Source organism: Amborella trichopoda, chromosome 1 (genome assembly GCF_054954075.1).
Source record: "Amborella trichopoda isolate Santa Cruz 75 chromosome 1, AtrichopodaSantaCruz75HAP2 v2.0, whole genome shotgun sequence".
Taxonomy (NCBI): Eukaryota; Viridiplantae; Streptophyta; class Magnoliopsida; order Amborellales; family Amborellaceae; genus Amborella; species Amborella trichopoda.
This window is the reverse complement of record NC_142336.1, coordinates 56,862,915-56,885,058: the sequence shown is the minus strand read 5'-3', so window position 1 is coordinate 56,885,058 and position 22,144 is coordinate 56,862,915. Positions and strand designations below refer to the sequence as shown.

At 36.2% G+C, this 22,144-nt stretch overlaps 3 protein-coding genes across 4 annotated transcripts; 2 read left to right on the top strand and 1 right to left on the bottom strand.

The window, feature by feature from the left end:
• Positions 1-1,004: 1,004 nt before the first annotated feature.
• Positions 1,005-8,664, top strand: LOC18440777 (molybdopterin biosynthesis MoaE family protein). Of its 2 annotated transcripts, none has more exons than XM_006850915.4 (2): positions 1,005-1,925; positions 3,153-3,323. In XM_006850915.4, exon 1 carries the CDS (start codon positions 1,086-1,088, stop codon positions 1,893-1,895), a length of 810 nt encoding a protein of 269 aa, XP_006850978.2. In that variant the 5' UTR covers positions 1,005-1,085; the 3' UTR covers positions 1,896-1,925; positions 3,153-3,323. The 2 variants fall into 2 exon arrangements, with proteins under 2 accessions (XP_006850978.2, XP_088703916.1); XM_088847790.1 differs by lacking the exon at positions 3,153-3,323 and adding an exon at positions 8,551-8,664 and having other exon boundaries at positions 1,084-1,925.
• On the top strand, positions 7,944-12,173 carry LOC18440778 (Ras guanine nucleotide exchange factor K). Its single transcript, XM_006850916.4, has 3 exons — positions 7,944-8,918; positions 9,798-10,083; positions 11,940-12,173. The coding sequence occupies exons 1-3, from the start codon at positions 7,944-7,946 to the stop codon at positions 12,074-12,076; spliced, it is 1,398 nt and encodes a 465-aa protein (XP_006850979.4). The 3' UTR covers positions 12,077-12,173.
• A 2,538-nt stretch (positions 12,174-14,711) lies between these two features.
• Positions 14,712-20,177, bottom strand: LOC18440779 (myosin heavy chain-like protein). The gene is made up of 2 exons (XM_006850917.4): positions 19,813-20,177; positions 14,712-15,830 (listed from the first exon to the last, which is right to left on the bottom strand). Exons 1-2 carry the CDS (start codon positions 19,889-19,891, stop codon positions 14,989-14,991), a joined length of 921 nt encoding a protein of 306 aa, XP_006850980.3. The 5' UTR covers positions 19,892-20,177; the 3' UTR covers positions 14,712-14,988.
• Between the last annotated feature and the right edge of the window lie 1,967 nt (positions 20,178-22,144).

Sequence of the window (22,144 nt, the reverse complement as noted above, 5' to 3'; positions counted from 1 at the left end):
TGAAAACATTGAACCCAAAATTAGAAGTCGTAGATCTATTATCAATTTAAAAGAAAAGAATTTTAGAGTAAAATAATATTAGAGAAAATATTTTATTATTTTCTATTTTTAACTTCTCTCATTAGATCCGAGAATTGAAAATATTACTGATAAGTTCCATTTTTTCTATCTTTCAACCCCTTAAACCCTTTTGACTATATATTATTGACCTCAATAACTTATGAAATGACTCTACTCTCTCTCTCGTAGCATTGTCTCTCTCTCTCAAAACTCCATCTCTCTCTAAAACCTAAACCCCATCTCTCACTCTCACATCATCGTCTCTCTCTCAAAACTCCATCTCTCTCTCTCTCATATATAAGAAGGTGTGCTCATGTTCGAGCTCAAGCTAAATCCCTTGGTTAGTAAACTCATCGAGAAGCAAAGAGAGAGAGAGATGGAGTTTTAGAGAGAGAGAGATGAAATTTTTGAGAGAGAGAGATGAAGTTTAAATAGAGTGCCAATTAAGCGTTTGTTTGAATAAAAAATTTATGGTCAAAGGGGTCTAGGGGTTGTAAGATAAAAAAAATGTAGATTTTTTGCTTACAAGTAATATTTTCAATTCTTGGGTCAGATGTGGAAGTTAAAAATAAACGATAAGAATATATTTTTTCAAATAAATATTTTTATCCTTTTTAAAGATTATTAACCTGAAAATCGAAATTTAAAGCTAAACAAATAGCTCAATTCGAACAAATCCATAAATACTTAAAATTTTTGAAAATAAATAATCCAGATATAAATTATAAGATACAATATTTTTATTATTTGGAATCTCGTTTTTATATAGACATGATCAATTGAAAGGTCTTTCAGCATAGGAAACAGCATTTTATTTTTTATAAATTTTCAAGGTACAACTTGCATAAACGTAGCTTTTAAGAAATTTATCAAATTCCCTATAAAACATGAATAATTGAACACTTTACCAATATATCTCGATTTAGATTCAAATTACCTATCGAAAAAGTAAAACACACATTCTTGAGTTAGTGGTAATGTGCAAAATGTTAAATAGTTAGTGGTAATGTGCAACTTTTGACCAAATGTGGACTTCTTCAGGCAGGATCCCTTGTGGGTGCCTGGGAACTTCGATATTTACTAACAAAATTGAGACATTTAAATCTTCTCTCACTATAAATTCTCCTTATAAGTCCTTGGGTCGCCAAAATCGATTAATGTCGACACCAGAGGGAGAAGACTTGGTGGAGATCATTGAAGACGCGCCATTAGACCTCACAAAATACATCAACCATGTAAGAAACCCTAGCTCTGGAGCCATTGCTACCTTCTCTGGTACAACAAGAGACAGTTTCAATGGAAAAAGGGTTCTTGAGCTCAGGTATGAAGCCTACATACCCATGGCCATTAGAGAGTTAAGGTCCATTTGCTCATCTGCTAGGTCAAAATGGAAGATCAAATCCATTGCCTTGGCTCATAGGCTTGGTGTTGTACCAGTTGGTGAAGATAGTGTTTTCGTTGCAGCCTCTTCGGTTCATCGGATTGATGCCTTGAATGCCTGTAAATTTCTTATTGATGAGATAAAGGCTAGGGTTCCGATTTGGAAGAAGGAGGTTTATGAGAATGGTGAGGTTTGGAAGGAGAATTCCGAGTTTTTCCTGAAAAAGTTTGGCTTATCAGAAGAAGCGAAGGCCTGTGATGGTTCTGAGAAACCTGGTTTTGAGAAATTGGGGTTTGGGGATGGGGGACTAGGAGATGATAATGGGCAATTAGGGTTGGATGAAGGCGGGGGAAACCCTAATTACGGGCGTTCGAGTTGTTGCAGGCATAAGGAGAGGGTGAGCTCAGGCATGGAAAATGGCAAAGAAGACGACAAAGAGAGAGAAAATATGTGATTGAACAAACCCAGGCGTTTGTGTTATTTGGTATGTAAATTTTCTTATCCAGAATATACGTGAAATGAATTGAAACTTGAAATTATTCATCCCTTTTTCTCTATCATTGACTTTTGAATACTTGGGTTGCAGAAGATTGTACAATCATTATACCTAAGATATTTTTATGCTCATTGACTTTTGAACTGGTCATACTTGGGTTGCAGAAGATTGTACCATCATTATACCTTAGAAGTTCACATATTTTTATGCAATCATTGCATAAAGCAATCAATTTAGCCCAAATTTCTTAGAACAACAGCCTCAATTTCATAAAGGGTGGGTTCAGGCCCTGATTCTAACAAATTTGGGTTAAATTTCCTTATTTTGCCCAAATTAGGAACACTTGCAGATATATATATAGGAACATTACATTAAAAAAGGGTAATAAGTGTCATAGAGCAGGGTTCCTTAGACGCTCTTGTTTATGATTCTTGTCATGTGTTGACAATTGTCGGCGCTTGTACACATGTTGATATGTGAGAACGCTTGAATATACGAAAAAAAAAAAAAAAAAACGGGAAATAGAAATGCTCAATTTGTGGTTTGAAGTCGAGGGATGTTGAGCTGCATTTGTGAACCTACTACCTTTCCAACTGCTTCACATGTGAATTCACTAGAGAATATTTTATTTTCATTTTCCAAAATGATTGTACATATCTAGCTATATCGAATTTTTAGGCCGAAGTACTAGGCACCTACGAAACTTGATGGGCACCAACACTCATGTCTTTGGCCATGTGCCATTGCATGATAATCAATTTCTTCCAAAACTTCTGGGATTTTAGTGTGACCATAATGTCCCTTTGCCATAATAACCCCAGAATTTAGTTCCGAGCCAAAGGTTTGGTGATTTCCTTACCTTGATCGTACTTGCGAACCATTGTAATGTATTCTCTATTTTAAATGTTCAACTTTTTAGGTTGAAGTAATAGACACCTGCGAGACTTGATCAGCACTAGTACTTGTGTCAATGTCCATGTAACACTATACTGAGCATCAACTTCTTTTGGAACCTGCATGGTTTTAGTGTGACCATAGTGTCGTTTTGTCGTCATATAATAACTCCAGAATTTAGTTTCTAGCCAAAGGTTTAGTGTTTTCTTGATCCTACTTGTGAACAATTGTAATTTCTTCCCTGTTTTTTAAGTTTTCAATATGTATCCAACCTCAACTCCTATTTCCTCTCATTTTGCTACTTGTTTACAAAAAATGCAGATGTTCCAGCCTCATGTATTCAGACCAGAAGGGTCACATTAGCAACTAAGGTGTTGATTAGAAATGGGATATTATCTGAATTAATTTATCGTTGATATGCATATTATCTTTTCTTTATGAAATAACAGTATATTAGTATTGGTAAATCAATATGATATAAGTTGTCTGAAATGGGTTATTGGGCCCTTTGATTGTAAGTAGGAGCATGGGAAAGAAGTTCTTCATGACTTGGGGATGTTGTTGAACTGCATCCCCCAATGCGTCAAACGTGGGTTGTAGTCCATTTGTGACAAAGATGGTGCCTCCATAAAAATGTAAATTAATGGGGCAAAAGAATTCAAAAACCACCATCTTCAAATTTCAAAGTTTTTTTTTAATTTTCCGTATTCATGATCACCATGGTCAAGATTATCGACCCCTGAATGGATGAATGGGCTGACTCACAAAAACCAGATTCCCTGAAGAGAATGTGATGAGTCATACCTATCCACAACCGTACTTGGCAGATAACAATGAAACCCGGAGGAATGAGGATTCATTTGTGAGTGATGAGTGAAGAGAGGGGACTAGAATTACTGATGAGATAGAGGAACCATGAGCTATTTCCATTTGGTCAATAAACAGGCTAGGATCTAAAATTTTATTAGTTTCTCTTAGATATTTGTACTACAATGTTCAGAGGCTGCATTGTATTTGCATAATTGCGAGAGTAAAGTATAAGTATTCGATGCATCCGCTGACTCATGCGGCGGTGCTGGTTTTCGAGGGATTTAAGCTCGAAACACTAAGAACATAGTATTTTGGTCATCAAAATGGAGAATGACAATTCCCAATTCTTTCTTTTCCCATTATCTTTACAAAAATGGCAATTGTTTAAATCTGTAGTATAAAGAAATTGCATCCACACGTTCGAAGTACGTTACGATTGAATCATCTCAAGATCAGATATATCATAAAAAAATTATTTCCATACTCCATATTTTTAGGTTTCATTTCACAATAAACCCAAGGTTTTAAAAGATATATTGGGACATAAAAATTGTAGATTTTATTTCTTTTAACCCCGTGAGTTAATTTAAATATGTTTTTTAAGATCAAACAAATCTAAAAAGATATGTCTTTTCTAAAAGCTATCTTTTCAAATTTCTAAAGAGAGAGAGAAGGTTTCATGGAGGTGAGAGGTAATTTGAAGGAGAGAGAGAAGTGTTTGGAGAGACACGAGACAAGAGAGAGTATGAGAGACACAAGAAGAGAGAGTAAGAGAGAAGTTTTGAGGTATATAAATAGAGAGAGAAATGATTGGGTTTAGCACATCTTTTTTGATTTTGTTTAGGTTAAAAAATAGTTTTAAAGTGGTTAGAGGTTAGAAAGATATCTTTTGAAATATTGGGTTTATCAAGAAATGAAACTTAAAAATATAAAATATGGAGATATTTTTTCTATATTATATACAGTTGAAAAAAAAAAAAAATTGTTTTGTAGAGTTATTGATGTGAAATATAACATAACATTGTGTACGTATGCATGTTCCATTCCAGAAACGAAGTTCAAAATTTGTCAAAATTCGGAAGGAATATCTTATATTAGGGTTTTCTATGTTTGCATGAAAGAGTAAATTCACAAAATGTGATCCAAACTTTGGAGCAAGATGGGTAGATCATAAACAAATATGGTCCACACATTGGAGCATGATTCCTACTGGAGGTAAGCAACCTTAATCTAGTTGGGGTGGTAAGTGGACCCAAGCTTGGTCTAGGTTTGGACCTGACTGGAGGTCAAGTAACTGGACCTGACCAAGTTTGTTTCCTTGTCCAGCCTACTTCTAACCAGGTCTAGGTGTCTGTGTGCGCGTTATGAGCTACTCGGCCTATAGAACAATATGGGCCGAATAACTCGAATTCTATCACTCCATCTCGATTGTCGATGTATACAATACACAATGTTTTATTTTTTATTTTTGTGAAATCATTTTGCCCACAAAATTGGGGGAGAACTCCACCTGACTAAGCATGCCAAGAGAATAAACATAATAGGCTAAAAATGACCAAATTTGCCCCTTACTTGATGCTTGGGGCTCTTTTGTCTCGAAGAGAGAGCTTTCCATCAATTAAGAAAGCACTTTCATATGTAAATAGGTATAGAGGTGTGCTATCCTGCAAAATAGTATGAAATTGCATGATGGGACTTTAAGAGCCACGTTCTGGGAAAGAGCTTTCCATGAAACAAACATTGTAAAGCAGTTAGTTTGTCTGAAAGAACTCCCCCAATGAGAGCGTTCCTTCAAAGCAAAGACACTGAGATAGTTCAATCTCAGCTATCCAGCCTATAATTTTTAATGGGCTTGGGGACTCGCATGATCTTCATAATATCTGTGATCCTGGTCGACCTTGGCCTATATCGAGGACAGAGCCCAGGTTGGGTCAACGTGATGCATAACCGGACCCGTTTACAGCCCTAAATACAATGTAGAGATTCTTGAAGACAGGTGGGAAAGAAATATGGTGAAAGAGGCTGACTTTAAAAAATTTAGTGAAAGAGGGTGGTTTAAAGGCTCAAAGAGCATGAGAAAGTTTGACACCCCTTAGTTTGTTCTTCAGCGGTGTAAAAGAGAGCCACTCAAAAGTAGAGAGAATATCACGAGACAAGGCAAGGTTATGCACCTGCCTTTCTGATGCTTATGAATTTTCCTGCGCTGTAGCTATTTCATGGTAGTGGTAAACTGTAAATTGACTTAACCTCTTACAGGAAGAGCTCTCTCTCTCTCACCTCTTACATTAAATTCTCAATACCTCTCTTTTTAGACTCTTACATGAAATTCAAGATACTTTTACACACACTCTCTTTAGCCTCTTACATGAAGTTCTCAACACACACTCTCTCTGTCTTTCATTCACACACACCCATTGATCTCTTACATGAAGTTCTTACTATTCTTTCTCTCAAACACACCTCTTACATGAAGTTCTCAATACTCTCTCTCTCTCTCTAGCCTCTTACATTAAGTTCTCTCTTTCTCTCTCATTAACCTCTTATACAAAGTTCTCAATACTCACTCTCTTTCTCACTAACCTCTTTTTTTTTTTTTGTATAGTAACAATTTTCATTGCACTTTAAACCACAATTCCATCGGGTACGAGCCAAAAGGACCTTACAACAGTAAAAGAGAAAAAACCGAGAAAAACCAATCTAACCTCAAAACTCCATTAACACATCAGCATTAACACTTTCTTTAGCCAATCTATCCGTATGCATGAACCAAAGACATATTTATACTATTACATACCTCAGTTGCTTCCCTAACCAGCTCATGTAGAGACTAAGGATATTCCACCTCCTTCTTTAACCATTTTATTACATCATCAAATCGCCTTCCACCACTGCTTTATTAAATTTTTTAATCAATTTTACTCCTTGAAGGAGAGATCTCAGTTTTGCTTCATTTGCAGTAATTCTACCCACAAAGCCATAGTACTTGAGCAAAACCCTACCCAAAGAATCTCTCTCTCAGTAACCTCTTGCATGAAGTATTTTTTTGAGCAGGTTCTCAATACAATTCTTTTTTTTTTTTTTGACAAGGTTACGTAGGAATGGAACTTGATATGTTGTGGTATAAAAAGGCAGCCTCTACTGTCTTGACCCAAACCCAATTCCTATGTTCTCAATACTCTCTCACATACTAACTTCTGTCATGTAGAGCTCTCTCTCTCTCTCTCTCTCTCTCTCCTCACACACACAATGACATTAAAGATATGCATGGCTTGTTTGGCAGTTCAGGGAAATATTTGGTAATTATCTCCAACAGATGGAGGCACTTTAGTAATTTTGGCAAAAGAGGAGGCTATTTCGGTGATTTTCCACAACTCCCGGTAGACAGGAGTTTACAAGGAGTCCGTGTTGTATCACGGGAACGAAAGAGTTCTAATTTTAAGTCGTCCCTTCCTTAATCTCCTATAAACTTAGTACTGTCATTTGCTCTTTGAAATAACTTAAAACGATATAATCTCAATATGATATGGGTTCTTCTGTTGACATGAACTGCATGATTTTCCTAGTTCCAAGATAAATCAGTTTTTTTTTATTTTGAAAAAGGAATCCTGCACTGACTTGGGCGCCCGGCTATCCAAGTTCAATCGTCGATTCCCAAGTCGGCTTTGCCAATTTTGACCCTCTGATATCGCCTGGTTAAGAAAGGAAAAAATTCAAAAAAAAAAGTAAAGAAATAAAAAAGATCCTCTAAATCAATTGCCCAAGTCCCTTTAATGAACTGGGGGGTTCACTGTTCTGAGCAACCCGAGGTGAATCCTTGGTTTGAAGCTATTAGAAATTGGGGACCCTAAGGGTACAAACTAATTTAGGTGATTCTGAATCAGCTCGTAAATTTTGAAAAATTAAAAAAACAAATGTGTCGTTTATCCAGTTTTTCTTGATTGATTCAAAGGACAAATCCAGATTCTTATGCTATGCAGCTGGTATTCATAGATTTCTTAGCTCTTTTAAAAGTTTGAGTCGGTCCGAAAGCTCTCTCTTTTAAGATTCTCAGAATAAATTTCATCAAAAGTAAAAATAAAATGGGCATCAAAGACCAGGCATAGGCAAAAGTAAGTTAGCTTCTTGAATTTTAACGAACTTGACTCTAAAGGGTACTAAAAAAAGGTGGAAAGCCAAACTTCTAAACAATTTTGAGATAAGTAAATTTGAGACCTACAAAAGTAAAAAGTGACAGGGCCCCTAATTTCTCACATGAACCCCTTTAAAAAGCCTCTTTCTCTCCACCCCAACATACACCACTTCATGGCTCACCACTTATCAAACTTTTCTGGCGGAGCAATTGTCAATTTCCTGCCACCTAATGCCAAATTCCGGCCACCCGAAGAGATGCTCCATGAAAATTCTGGAGAAAATCATGTCGGGATCCGACCAGATACTGGCAACTTAGCAGGAGTCCCTCTCCTCCTTCGATCTTGCTATGCTCGATCGCAATCATTCCATGATGACGAGCTCTACAACTTTCGAATGAGCCTAAGATGGTGGGCTTTAGACCAATCCTCAAAACCAACTAAACTCATTTCATGGCTCACTTTCTGTGTCTTTACATTAGTTGTACCAATAACAAGCTTGGTCTTGGTTCGAGCCCCATCTCGAGCCATAGCCATAGAGAAATGGGTCCAGCTGCCTGAGTCTGGGCTCGCTGCTATAGCATTTTTTAGCCTTTCTAGATCAGTAAGAAAACATGGTTTAAGAAAGATTCTCTTCCTAGACCAGCTAGCTGAGGATACACATGAAATTCGACGAAATTACTCTAGCGAACTCGAAAGGGCTTTCAAGGGATTGGCTTTCATGTTGTTACCTTCTTTTTCAGTTGAACTTGCTCATAAGGTGGTGTTTTTTTCATGCACAGATGTTGGTATTTTGAAAGGTGGTTTCGCGGCTAAGTGGGTGGTTTTTGGATTCGTTTTGGCTTCTTGGATTTACAGAACAGGGGTTTATTTGCTAGTTTGTGTTCTTTTTAGCCTCACTTGTGAGCTGCAAATATTGAGGTTACAAGGTCTGAGGAAAAAGTTAGAGGATGGTGGGTCTGAATCAGAGGTTGGGGTTATTTTTAGAGAGCATGTTAGAATAAGGAGGCAGCTCTCTGTTATGAGTCACAGGTGTAGGGGGTTTATATTGGGGAGCTTGGGGACCATAACTGTGAGCCAATTGGGGGCCCTGATAATGGTGTTCTCATCCAAGTTTCAAAAGGATTTCTTCAACTCTGGTGATCTTTTGGTAAGCAAGCATCTCTCTCTCTCTCCAAAGTCTAGCCAATCTCTCTCTCTCTCATGTTTCTCTTGCATACTTGAGTCGTATGAAAAAATTATCTCATGCGATCAAATGAAGGAATATTTTTACATCAATTAATTGTCCATTGGTGTGAAAAGATGCATTAAGACTAATTGGTGTGAAAATATTATCAAACTTGACAGTGAGAGAATTTTTTCATGTTAGAAAACATTTTCACGCGAACCAAACGTGATAAATTCTGGTGATTTCCAATTCTAGGTAAATTCTGGTGACTTTCCAATCTATATGCATAGGTTTTGGTCTAAATTTCATTGCATTTTGATAGTTGCATATAGACTTTTAAAGCAAGGACTCAAGCTAACAAAGTTAGGCAACTTGACTCGGACGAGTCCTAAAAATATTAGCAATAAAATCGTGAGAATCGGTGAAACTCGTCCGGTTCCCAGGGTGTTGGTTTAGCTTAGTCCCACAAACCGAATTTTCAAACATTCAATTTAGATAATGAGGCATGAGGTGTCCCCTTAGTTTTGGCTCCAAAAATGTTAGGGTCGATGCTTTGGGAATGACTAACAAACTCTTGGTTTCAAGCTTTAATATTATTCAAACTGCATCCTCTTAAGTGAAAATTAGAGAACACAGGATAAATTGGCAATAGAATTGGGGCATCAGTGGTTAGAGGGCGGATACTTCAACATAACGTCTCCTTGGTTAGGGGGCGGATACCTCAATATAACGTCCCGGCCTCCATTCCCACCGTTAACGTCTCAAAAAAGAAGAAGAAAACAAAGAACTCATAGTAAATTGCAGTTTTAATCTAAGACTGCTAGGCACCGTACCTTTATGGTAACTTCCATTGATTGGCAGGTCTGCTCGGCTGTCCAGCTTTGTGGGGTATTTTTGTGTCTGTTGGGGGCAGCAAAGATCACGCACCGGGCGCAAGGTATAGTGTCGATCGCGACCAGGTGGCATGCATCAATGACATTGGAACCAAAAACCAAACGGTCTTATTCAAATTCCGGGGAACCATCGGCCCCGCCAATCAATGGTGAGAATTTTCTGGCTACGAACAATTCAAGTGACCCGGAGTCACCAGATGCTCTCTTCATCTCACCATCGCTACATTCTTCTTTTGAGGTCAGGCAAGCCTTTGGTAAGACAAGCTTCAATTTCAAATGTGCATATAAATTTCTTTCTTTTGGAATTAAAAATATATAAATAAATAAATAAATATATATATATATATATATATATATATATATTTATTATTTTATTTTTTTTGTTGAATATTTGTCCCCCATTCCTTCTTTTTTTTTGTCACTTTTTTATTTTATTTTTCCAAATAACCCAGTCCAGTACTTTAAATACCAGACTGCATATAAGACTTTCTTTCAAAAGTCGATCAGCTACTTGAAGTACCAGACACTCTCTATATTATTGGGGATCTAACACTTCCAGTAACAGATACCTCTATATTTTGTAGATTCGGAACTAGAACAACCGGGCACTTCTAGTGCCCAGTGACCAGCCAACCTTTTTTCCCAAGTAGTTCAGGTTCTTAAAGTACCAAACCACATTTTTCACCATTTGAACTTGTCCAATACTTGAAGCACTTGATCATATATATATATATATATATATATATATATATATATATATATATATATATATATATATATATATATATATATATATATATATGGCAAATAGCTAGGAAGGCATTTCTAGTATTGGACTACGTATGTTTCATCGTAGCCAGTCCAATACTAGAAACTATACACAGGTTCTAGAACAAAATTAGTAAATATAGAGGATTTCGACCGTTTACTTCAAGAACGAGTTTTGGAAAGAAAAAATAAAGTCTTACATGTGATCCAGTACTTGAAGTACAAAAGACTATGGTTTAATTTGGGCAACAATAAAAAACAATGAAAAAAAGGGACCCTCTTGAAATGAAAAAAGTTTATATAGAGCCGAGGCTCTAAACAATCAAATTAGACCCTGTCTCAAAAATTTCACTATAAGAGGTTGTATCTTCAAATTGATCATCTTGACATCAAGATGTATGTACATGGGAAAAAAATGGATTTCAAGTTTTGGAAATAATGTATTTTGTGACGTATTTTTTTACCGTTAATTTTCAAAATTTTCAAGTTTTCATAGATTTGTCGTTCCACACTATTTTTGAAGCTTTAAACCTTATAAATAAAGATGAAAATATATTTTAAAGCTATCACAAAGATTTCCAATATTGAAACCACATTTCTAAATACTATTTGAAGGTAGGCTCTAATTTGATTGTTTAGAGCCTAGGCTCTGTACAAACTGCACCCATGTGAAATATAAAAAATGGGGATTACTCTTTAATTTTGAAAAAGGGACTTTTTCATTAGTTGCCCTTTTATCTTTAATTTCAAATTTTGATCAATTTAATATCTATTTTTCCTTTTTAAGCGTGAGATAATCTATAAGACCATTGATTCTCCATGATCATAATGTAATCATCATCCAAATAAAGGTGGACGGCATTGGAGAGAGCACTCCATGATTCATCAAAGCATGACATGACTATGGATTCTATATAGTCATGTCATATTGTACTTCCAGTTTCTATTATATTTTTAGGGAAATTTATCAAATTGTAAAGATGAATTATTTAACATTTTGTATATCTTTTAATTTAATCTAAAAAAACCCATTAAAGTTACACGTGATCATTTTTTTTTTTTTTGGTAATTCAGTGGGGATGATGAGCTCCTATCAATTTTTTTAAAAAATGGTTAGTGGTTTTTTAATGTGTTAGGTGAGAATAGAAGCCTAGACTTTAGCTGAGACACAAGTTATGCAACCACTACGACCCCAACCCCATTCTCTACACATGATCATATACTGCTTGAATAGTTTAAAATAGATAAAATGTTCCATAATTGATAAGTTAGTTGCATCATGCTAACTTCCCTACATTTTTAGCCTTATTGGAGGGTTCTAACTTTCCTTGTTTTATGCCAGTTTCTTACTTGCAACATAACAGTGGAGGTATCACCTTGTTTGGTTTCACTTTGGATCGAGGCCTGCTTCACACAATCTTTGCCTTTGAGTTCTCTTTGGTGTTATGGATTTTGAGCAAAGTTGTGGTTATTTCTTAGAGGAGATGCACTACTCCATTACTTCTCTCTCCTAGCAATCTCCTATACAATGGTTGTAAACATGTTATACAGTGTATATGAATGAGCTTTACATGGATCTCCACGCACATATGTGTTTAGAAAAAAAAAAAGCTATTTATTTTTGATTGACGGTTAGAAATGAATTGACAACAATGTCTCATATTAATAGTAACTTAACAAAAATTATTGATACTAGTAAAAAACATTATTTTCAGCTCACTCATAATTGTATGATTAAAGATTGAACGATGACCGAATCCCAGGCACATATATGTATATGGAGGCCACTAGAAAGGTTTTGTGCTATACAATGCTGCCATAAAAGAGCATGGGCCTTGTTTGCTTGATATTCAATAAGAGTAAGGGGTTTGATGGTGATGTCTTGTTGAGCTTGTTTGGTTGCCTTAGTGTTAAAAGGTACATGAGAAGCATGAGCCCTTTTGAATAACTTGGTGGCTCCAAAATCAAATCTAGTTTGCAGAATGATCCTATTATTGGATGGACACGGTTTTTATGAGTCCATATAGAGACGAGTCTTCTCTTAAAAGTTTATTTTTGAAATGGATTTTTGGACCTAATTTTAAATAACGTATAATCTTTAACATGAAGATCATGTATATAAAAATAAATAAAATATAGATTGTAAAAAATTAAAATAATAATTTTATAAAGAAAAAATTTGGACCGTTAGTTTCAATTAGATGGACCACCTATTTGCATTCATCTTTAAGGGGATGCAAATCTAGAAATGCGTCTCCCGACGTTTGAAACAATTTTCCTTATTGAATTGGATGCACCTAGTGAATACAATTTCTAGACAGTAAATAGGGCCACACAACTTTTGAACCGTCTCTTGTTTTTGTAAAGTTGATTAGCCCAAGCCTGCTTCTAGTCTGGTCACTCGAAGGCCCGCAGGTTAAGCTCAAACAAGCATACTTGGCCTAATAATCTTTCGGGCTGGTATCAACCCCTTGGCCCCACCAAAAAATTAGACATCGTCCCACATGATTCAATTTTACATCTGGGTAGGGCAGGTCTTGGGCTTTAATGATAGAATTTGGGCCGGACCAGTCTCAAGCCCTCCACAAGGCCACCAAAAAACTCCGGTTGTGGGTAGACCAAGGTCTGGCCCAGCCCATTGGCAGCCCTAATTGCATTACATGACGCAAAGCGACATACCTAGACGATTCTAACTCAATAATAATGTACCTTCGCATGGTAATTGATCTTTATCTTGTTGAATATGTTTTTGCTTGTTTACAAAGAGATTGGAGCTTTTGAATAAGGGAAATGTTTATATGCTTCACCTACAGCATAGAAGTTCTATCCTCCCTCTACCATCCAGCCGTTCAATTTTGATCAAGAGAACCCCTCATTGTTTGATCTTAGATCCGAAGTCTCAAAGTATTTTATTTTTAGCTTTTTTTATACAAATTGTATGAGTATGAAATTCGGTACGTGCCACATTCTCATTGGGGCGCACCTATAAAAAATATTAAAAATAATTTTTTGATAAAATATAATGATCAAAATACCCCTTGAAGCTTTTGAACTGATGGCACTGGTATATTAAGGAATGGAAACCATAGCCCCCCAAGGTTTGGCAACACTGTCTCAGTCGTGTCATCTACCCGTCCAAAGGATGTCACATTGATGACAGAGGACAAGAGAGCTTCATCTCAGGCTCAAAACCGGTCTGACTTCTTCAATTCTCTTAAGAGGAAGACTCAACAAAGTAGTGCTGGGCTTTCATCAGGCTTTTACAAGTTGAGTAACAATGAAACAGAGGTTATACCTTCTCAGAATGGGTTCTTGGACAATAGTTTGTATGCTTGCTCTGAATCAGGCAAGGGAGGTGAGGAAGGAGAAGCCAAGGGTGAACAGGAAGGAGGGCGTGGAGGCACTGTGACATTTTATTTTATTGAAAATATTTATTTTCTATTTTTTGCTAGTACGAGTTTAATAGAGGAATGGACGTCCAAAATTTGGTGTCAAAATAGTTTATAAAAAAAAATAAAAAATAAAATAGTATAAAGACGTGACATTGTAATTGGGACAATCTTAGCCCTCTATTCAGAATGGACGGTTGGATAAAAGGGAGGATAGAACTTATATGGTGTAGAGGAAGCATAGAGAGCTTGCCTTTTGAATAAATGTAGCATCAAATTTATTTATTTTTGTATTTAAAACTTAGTTGTATGGATAGTGATGTAGTGTTTGTCAAGAGGGAAGTATTTGTCGGGAATGCGGTTGAGGTCAAGGTGATAGTACCACAACTACCCGTCTCAATTTAAATTCCCACTATCATGTGGTACTTTTGTTTCGTGGGAAAGAAGTCTTTTGGAAAAGTTACTCCATGAGAAAGTGGTAAGAAGTCTTTTGGAAAAGCTACTGCATGAGAAAGTGGTAGACACTGCAGTGATGCCCGGGAAAACATGTTCCTAAGTATGTTATAACACTGTATTTATGAGTAATCCGCTTCATACCTTTTGGAAAGTAGTTTCCCATGTTATAGAAAGCTCTCTATACTCTCAAGATGGTAAAATCCTGAACAATAGCTGCACCTTTTAGAGGGCGAGAATAAAATTGAGTTTCATTTATAGAGAATAGAGGATGGTACAATAGACGTAATTTATTAATGGTAATTACCAAGGATTCTTGCCACATTACAATGAACGGTTCAGATTTCTCGAAATCATCGGTATACCGCCCATTCTAGCTCCGCAAAATCTGGATCATTTGATAAAGAAACCCAGCCATCATGCATAGAGTTAGACATAGCATATGAAAATCATCAAAAGCTTGTCGCACTGACCAGTTTCCGGCACAGCCACTGACGAAACCATCACCTCCGGCTAAAATTTCAGCCACATTGGTGAGTTTACGACCATCTATGTGACAATTGCCTGCTTACCAGCCGACAGCTCCCCGGACCCCTTCTCCATTACCAACCCCTTCCCCTTATGAGAGTTGAAGTCATCGACAAAGAGGTCTTCTGGTGACTTTCCTGTGTCTTTTTGCGTGATTCCAACTGTGTCCTTGCTGCAAATCACTTCCTCCTTGCCGGAAACTGCAATTCCCTGGCTAGCTATTTGAGAACTAAGCCTTGCATTCTCCTCTTGCACCTCCTTGACCCTTCTCTTCAACGTCCTGTAACTCTCCAGCGACTTGAGCAGTTGGTCTGAGAGCTTTTGGTTCCGATCCTGCAGAGAGGCAACCTTCTCGTTAGATCCACCCCCCCTCCCCCTCCTCTCTTTGTGCTCGTTAGCGCATGTCTGAACTTTCGCCAAGAGTTTCTCATTTTGCGCTTTTAAGTCATTAAGGTGCTCCTCCATACCTCCAATCTCTTGAACTTTTCGTGCGAGTTCGGCTGATATGATCTCTTTCTCTTTGCCTAAGCTCGAGAACATCCTTTCGAGGCTTTTTCGAGCTGCCATGCTTGCAGATAGCTCTTTACGGAGGCGTTGGATCTCCTCATGAACGGGGCCACGGGGTCTTGCAGTGGGCTCATCAGGCTTGGCGTGGGGATCTGTGAAGCAGCGACGGAGCTCAGAGGAGGCAGGATCGTGGTGTGCCGGGGGGCGACCCTGCCGGTCGGGGCTGGTTGCAGTAAGGGTGGATTTGAAATTTTCAACGAGGGTTGTGAGGTTAGCGAGGAGATCTCGCTTATCCGTGTCATTGCCATTTATTTCCTCAATCGATTTGGTAAGGTGCTTTGCAGCTATCATCATGCCTGATACACATTGGATGCCAGAATCAAGACTAAGAAACATGAAGAAATTTAGTGACATTCCAGAAATTGTAGGAAATTAAACTTGATATACATTTTAAATAATACCCAATTTACCGCAGGAAAACTCGAATTGAAGAAATTGAGTGACATTCCAGAAATTGTAGAAAATTAAACTTGATTTACATTATAAATAATGCCCAAATTACCTGGTAACAGTGTAGGAAAAAATGAACCGAAACGGGGCACGGGGCCAGACGAGGTTAAACGGCCTTAACTGGGCAGCATTAAAATATAAATAAAAATAAAAAATTTAATAAAATATGAACAATATATTTAAAATATGATTAAACAATGCACATCCAAAGTTTTTAAAATGGATTTTAAAAAATTGAGTTGTGATAAGGGGTATTTTTGAAATTTTTAAAAAATTGGGAAAATATAAAAAACAAATTCCAATCTTTGTCAAAATGATGGAAAACATTTAAAAATGCATTACAAACAAAATCGTTTATTTTTGGATTTTATATATATATATATATATATTTTATTTTATTTTTTTTTATTTTTTTTTTTTTAAATACCCGATTAGTTCACCAAAACCAACCAAAACTGGAACCGGCCAGTTCCGATCTAACCGGACAGTTAAAATTTTGAACCGATCGATTTTTCCTACACTAATTTAGAACCAGGAACAAGAGTACTTAAATAATTTGGCCCACTCTGAACAAGGAAAGGTACTTGGTTGGGACTCTTTGATGGGTTCAATAATTTAAGGAAAAAATTATATAAGGGCGAGGCTCTAAACAATCAATTTATGGCGCACCTTAAAAATTCACTAAAAGATGTGGTTTTGAAGTCCAAAAATTGTAAAATTAATCACCTCGACCTCAAGATGTATGGACATGAGAAAAAATGGATTTCAAATCTGCGAAATAGTGCATCTTGTAATGCATTTTCAGACCGTCAATTTTCAAGATTTTTAAGAGTTCATAGATCTACTCAATCTACACCACTTTTGAAGTTTTAATTTTTATAATAAGTTGTAAAATTTTATTTTCAAGGCCATCAAAAAGAATTCGAGTATTGAAACAACATCATTCGACATTATTTGAAGGTGCGCCCTACTTTTATTCTCTAGAGCCTTGGCCTTATCCAAACTACAAAAATCTATTTTCTAAGGTAGCAACCTTAAACAATCCAATTAAGGCGCACCTCCAAATTTTATCATAACATGTAATTTTTGTACCAAAAATTCTTAGAATTATCTTAAAATCTACTTTTATCTCTAATTGTAAAATTTTAAACTCCAAAAATAATAAAAATCAAGTGGATATATAAACATATGAAAATCTTGAAAATGAACGGCCTGGATAATATGTTGCAAGACACACTATTTTTGGGACTCAAAATTCCTTCTTTTTTTTTCATATTCGATGAGATGATAAATTAAGATGGTTTTTCAACATTAAAGCAACCTTTTTCGATAGAATTTAAATACCCTGCTTATTAAAGGTTCTCAATCGAGAACAAGGATACTTCAGATATTTTTTGAAAACATTATTTGAAGAGGTATTTAACTAACTCAAATGCCTTGCTTTTTTAAGATTAAAAAAAGAAAATTATATAAGGTTAAAACCCTATATGTAGAAATAAATTTGCAATAATGTACACCGTCTATTTTACTTAGACGATTTAGATTGCACGTAGATTGGGCACTATATTAAAAGACATGTCATGTATTGACAATGTCTTAAAGATGTGACAAATCTATTTCACCCAAATAAAATGAATGGTGTAGAATATTGCAACCTTATTTTCACAAACAACATTAAAACCTTAAGCAAAACACATCCTTTTAAGATTCTCAATCCTAAATAAATGATTGAGTATTTTTGAAAATATATTTTAAGAGCCATCTAAGTGAAATGAATATTAAAAAGTAGTCTCGCTAGGGTTAATTAAGATGTTTTGACCCCTTGATGAGTTTGTAATAGGTTCTAGCCCCTTAAAATGTTATACCCCACCCCTCTTAAAAAAAAAAAAAAAAAAAAGAAAGGAGGAAATTTGTCAAAACACCCCTATTAGATTAACTATTTAGACCAAAAAAAGAAAAGAAAAAAACAACCCCAAATAAAAAGAAAAATAAAAAAAAAGGATAGGACTTTTTTAGTGTATTATATTGTCGAAAGACATGTCGATAGTTCCCAATGAAAAGAACATTTTATTAAGGTATTGTATACTGAAAGACAACATTTTTAGTACAAGTAATAATTTAATCAGACTCAATGGATGTCAAAGCCAATGGCTTAGATATGTCAATTTGATAAATTTTCTTTTGAATTTTGAGTCTGGTCAATAGTACATTTCCAACTATCCAATTAAAAATCCAACAACCAAACTAAATAACCCCGTTGTATTAAATATAAAAAATTTTATGGTATACTTTTGGGTTTATTAAACCAAAGAAAATTTGGAGCATGTTTCTTCTTCCTCTCTTTTTAAATCAAGTTGATCCTACACCACACCAAGGTGAGTTTTGCAGTCTGAGTCGAATTAAAGTTTACCTAACTCTCCCATGATATTTAATTGTATTTGGAAAAACTGTCCAATAACTCTATAAGTGGACAATAATAGTGCAATCCCCTTCCATTTGCACTGTCAATCAATTTGTTCAGTGGAGATTGATGTGCAAGATCTTAAAGCGTAAAGATTAAAATAACCAAGAACTCCATGAAACGGAGGTGGGGAGATGGTGTTATTACCATATTTTTAAGTTTTTACTGTTTTTACTTTAAAGGAATGGGATCAAAGAAGAGCCGTTACATTTTGAGTTCCATTTCTATTATGGGTAGTAGACCCTTCTCCACTAAACTACCCCTATAAAAAATATTTTACTATATTGACTACCTAAGTTGTGACAAAGTTGACTACCGTCGTATGGAACTTCCCCTTTGATCTTCATTGTATGTAGCAATCACAAAAACCTCCAGATGCACATCTCCATTTCACCTACCCATCCTTAATTCTATTTGCGACATATTTTTCAATCTCTCTATTCTCATGAATTATCGATCTTAGATATAAAAAAACAATCTATTTTATGTATCTTGAGTTATTGACCATGAATCTTAATTACTTCTTTATTTCTATTCCTATTATTACTAAACTTGAATTCTAAATATTATTTCTTAGTCTTACTAATTTTAAAAACTTTTAAATTCTAAAACATCCCTCCTAACATTTTAAATACAACAAAACCTCTTGTGAAAGCCACAATAGTGACTCTAAAAAAATCACACGGATTAATGCCCTAGAACCACCTTATTTGGGCATCTATTTGTTATTTTTTGATAAACTCAGACAAGTATTGTTCAGACTCAGCTCAGTGGAACTGGATGACTGGGCTCAGGATCCTAACTGAATGACTGGGCTCGAGACCCTAGCGAGTCTTGATCCAAGTGTAGGTTCCAAAACAACGGTGAAATAGAACCAACAACAAGCCAAACTAGCACGATCAGGGATGATAATTCCTCTTAAAGAAGGAAACATCACTAATTTTAATGAAATGAACTCTTGGCCAAAAACCTGTTGAAGGAAAAGAAGAGATGAATAGAATTTCGAAATTTTCAAATAATTTTTTTCGCTAAATCAATTCAAAATTTTGAGTCGAATCAAACTTAATTCAAAGAAATTCATTGTGTACTTGACACAAAATTTCAGTTGCAGGGAAAAAAAAAGAATGAATATATATACACAAAGGGGACTAAATGGATTCAATCACAATAATTGAACAAAGAAAAATGAATAAATATGAAACGAACTGTAAACCAAATCCTGCGAGACTTTAAATCAAGGAAAATACAAAACATAACAAATAAACTGAAACCATCCAAAGTTTAGAGAAAGGAAGACAACCATGAAAAGATGATGAAATCCTCATCTATTTGGTCATGCTCCAAATCTGCAGAGACAGAAAATTTACCTTCCATAGTCGCACGTTCTCGGTCAGGCCTCGGACAAGGTAGAAGCTCTGGCGACGAATTCGCGTGAAGCTTGCTCATATTAAACGGCGAAATTGAACAATCTATGATCAACCTTGTCCTCCTAAAATCCTCAATGTTTTTATTTTTTTATTTTATATTTTGCAGATCAATAGAGCAAGAGCAACAATCCAATAGCCCAAGAAACTATTGAAAGAAGAGATATAAAGAGAGAGAAACCAGCAGCAAATTGAAGAAGAACAATTAATAGAAGAGATGGGAATGAGTTTTGGATGAAGATTTTAAATATGGATTGAATGAAGGAGAACCAGCCTAACCAGCCGACCCACCACCTCCAACCATATCCTATGAAGTATGCATTCTCTCTCTCTCTAACTATCTAAATCTCTCTCTATCAATCACTCTCCCTCTGTCACTTTCTCTCTCTACCTTTCTCTCTCTTCTGTCTCACCATGCAATGCATGGGAACATTGACCTTTTCATCAGCCGTGGGGTCCTCTTGCAATTACTAAAACTATAATATGGGAAGTAAATCTGGTTTTGTGGTTTTGAGCTTGGGTGGGTGTTGGGAAGTTGATTTTATTTTATTTTTTATTGGCAATAAAAACTGTTTGGCGCTTGATATTAGAGGGGAAATGACCACATTATTCTTGAAATTTGTTTGGTTGAGATTTTCCGGCTAACGTGTCAACTATCAAACCTAATTTGGAGAATCAGACAAATAATTGGTTTGGTTTTAAGGAGCCAGAAATTCGTTACTCGGTATTTTGAGAGGACGAAAACGACCTCCACGATGAAGCTGGAGGGGTGCAACGTGTTCTTTGTTTGCGATGGGATGTAATGACGAAAATGCCCTTGAAGGGTGGGGGCTCTCTAGAGGGCAGCCGGAACTAGGCCCGGCCCTGGCCCTGTACCTAGCCCTGTCCCGGCTTTGGTTTTTATGGACTCTGCGTAAGGGGATTGCCCAAGGCTATCATACAGTGTTGTTACATTTGCTTTGGAGTTTTCATCGGTCCGTCCGTTTGGAAAAAAAAAAAAAGCAATTGGGCGTTTGGGTCATTTCGAAGAAAAGACTTGGGAATTTTTAAAAAAAAATTATATTTTTATATATTAAAATAATATAAATTTTAAAAATAAAAAATTCAATAAAAAGTAATAATTCCATGCTTCGGCTTTAGCTTCAGCCGAAAAAGCCGAATCAAACTGAAGCAGGCCGAAGCATAAACTTTGCTTCATTTTGGTCTAGACCAAAAACCCAAAAACTTTGACCGAAACGAAGTGGATATGGCAATTAAATAGAGTCCAACCCTACCGTCACGCCACGGTGGCTTCGGCCTCGCCTGGCCTGCCCTGGCCCGGCTCTTCTATGGCCCATGTCTAGTTTCATGGAGCGGGGCCCTATCTAGATAACGTAGAGCACCTGAGATTGCATTTGAGCCTACAGCTAGAGAGAAAAAGAAGAGCTGGCCACTTGACGCGCACTCTCCTTTGCACGTGCACAGCACGAGAGATGCGAGAGAAGCTTTTCGAAACACAAGCGGCTTGCTTGCATCAATGTGGACCACTCGTCAAACTACGATTTGCAAATTTTTTACGTGACTTGAATCTTGGTTTTGAAAATATCCTATTAGGATCGGGAGGGGACTGACCCACCTTGTAAATTGGTCTACTTGGGGTTAGACCAATCCAGTTTTGCTCGGATCTGGATTGACTGACGTGGTTATGTAATTATCCGAATCGGGGAGACGTCTGTTTTGCATGGACGATTTAATAAGAAGAACTGACAGGGCAAGTCGCAGACTTTCTTCTGAGTTGAATACGTGGTTTTAAAAATTGTAGATCAGGATCGCTATATGGTTTCTTCATGAAACTGAAAATCAGTCAGATTTGGAGAGACTTCCCATGTTCTGTTAGATGACCGGACAAGTCGATTAGAAGCAATGGCCGTCCAGATCAGAGAATCATGTGATTCTCAACAAATTTAATTTAATATTTTTTATTTTATTATCTCTATAGAGAATCAGCTGGATTTTAAGTCTTAGAACATAAGTTGAGAGTAATATTTTGGTAATATTTTATGTGCTGAGATATTTATAATTAGTCAATGTGGTTTGATATATATTTTCTTCATGTTAAATACAACATGCGTTTTGACTGTGGGAGAAGCTAGGGTATTCTTGCGTAACAATGGCTCAGGCACAGGTACATAGCCTACTAATGCACGCATGTATTAATGATCAAGGTTGAACAACATAGAAGAATGTAGTGCACATTAAAGTTAGTGTTAACTATTTAGTCATTTTGCAATGAGAG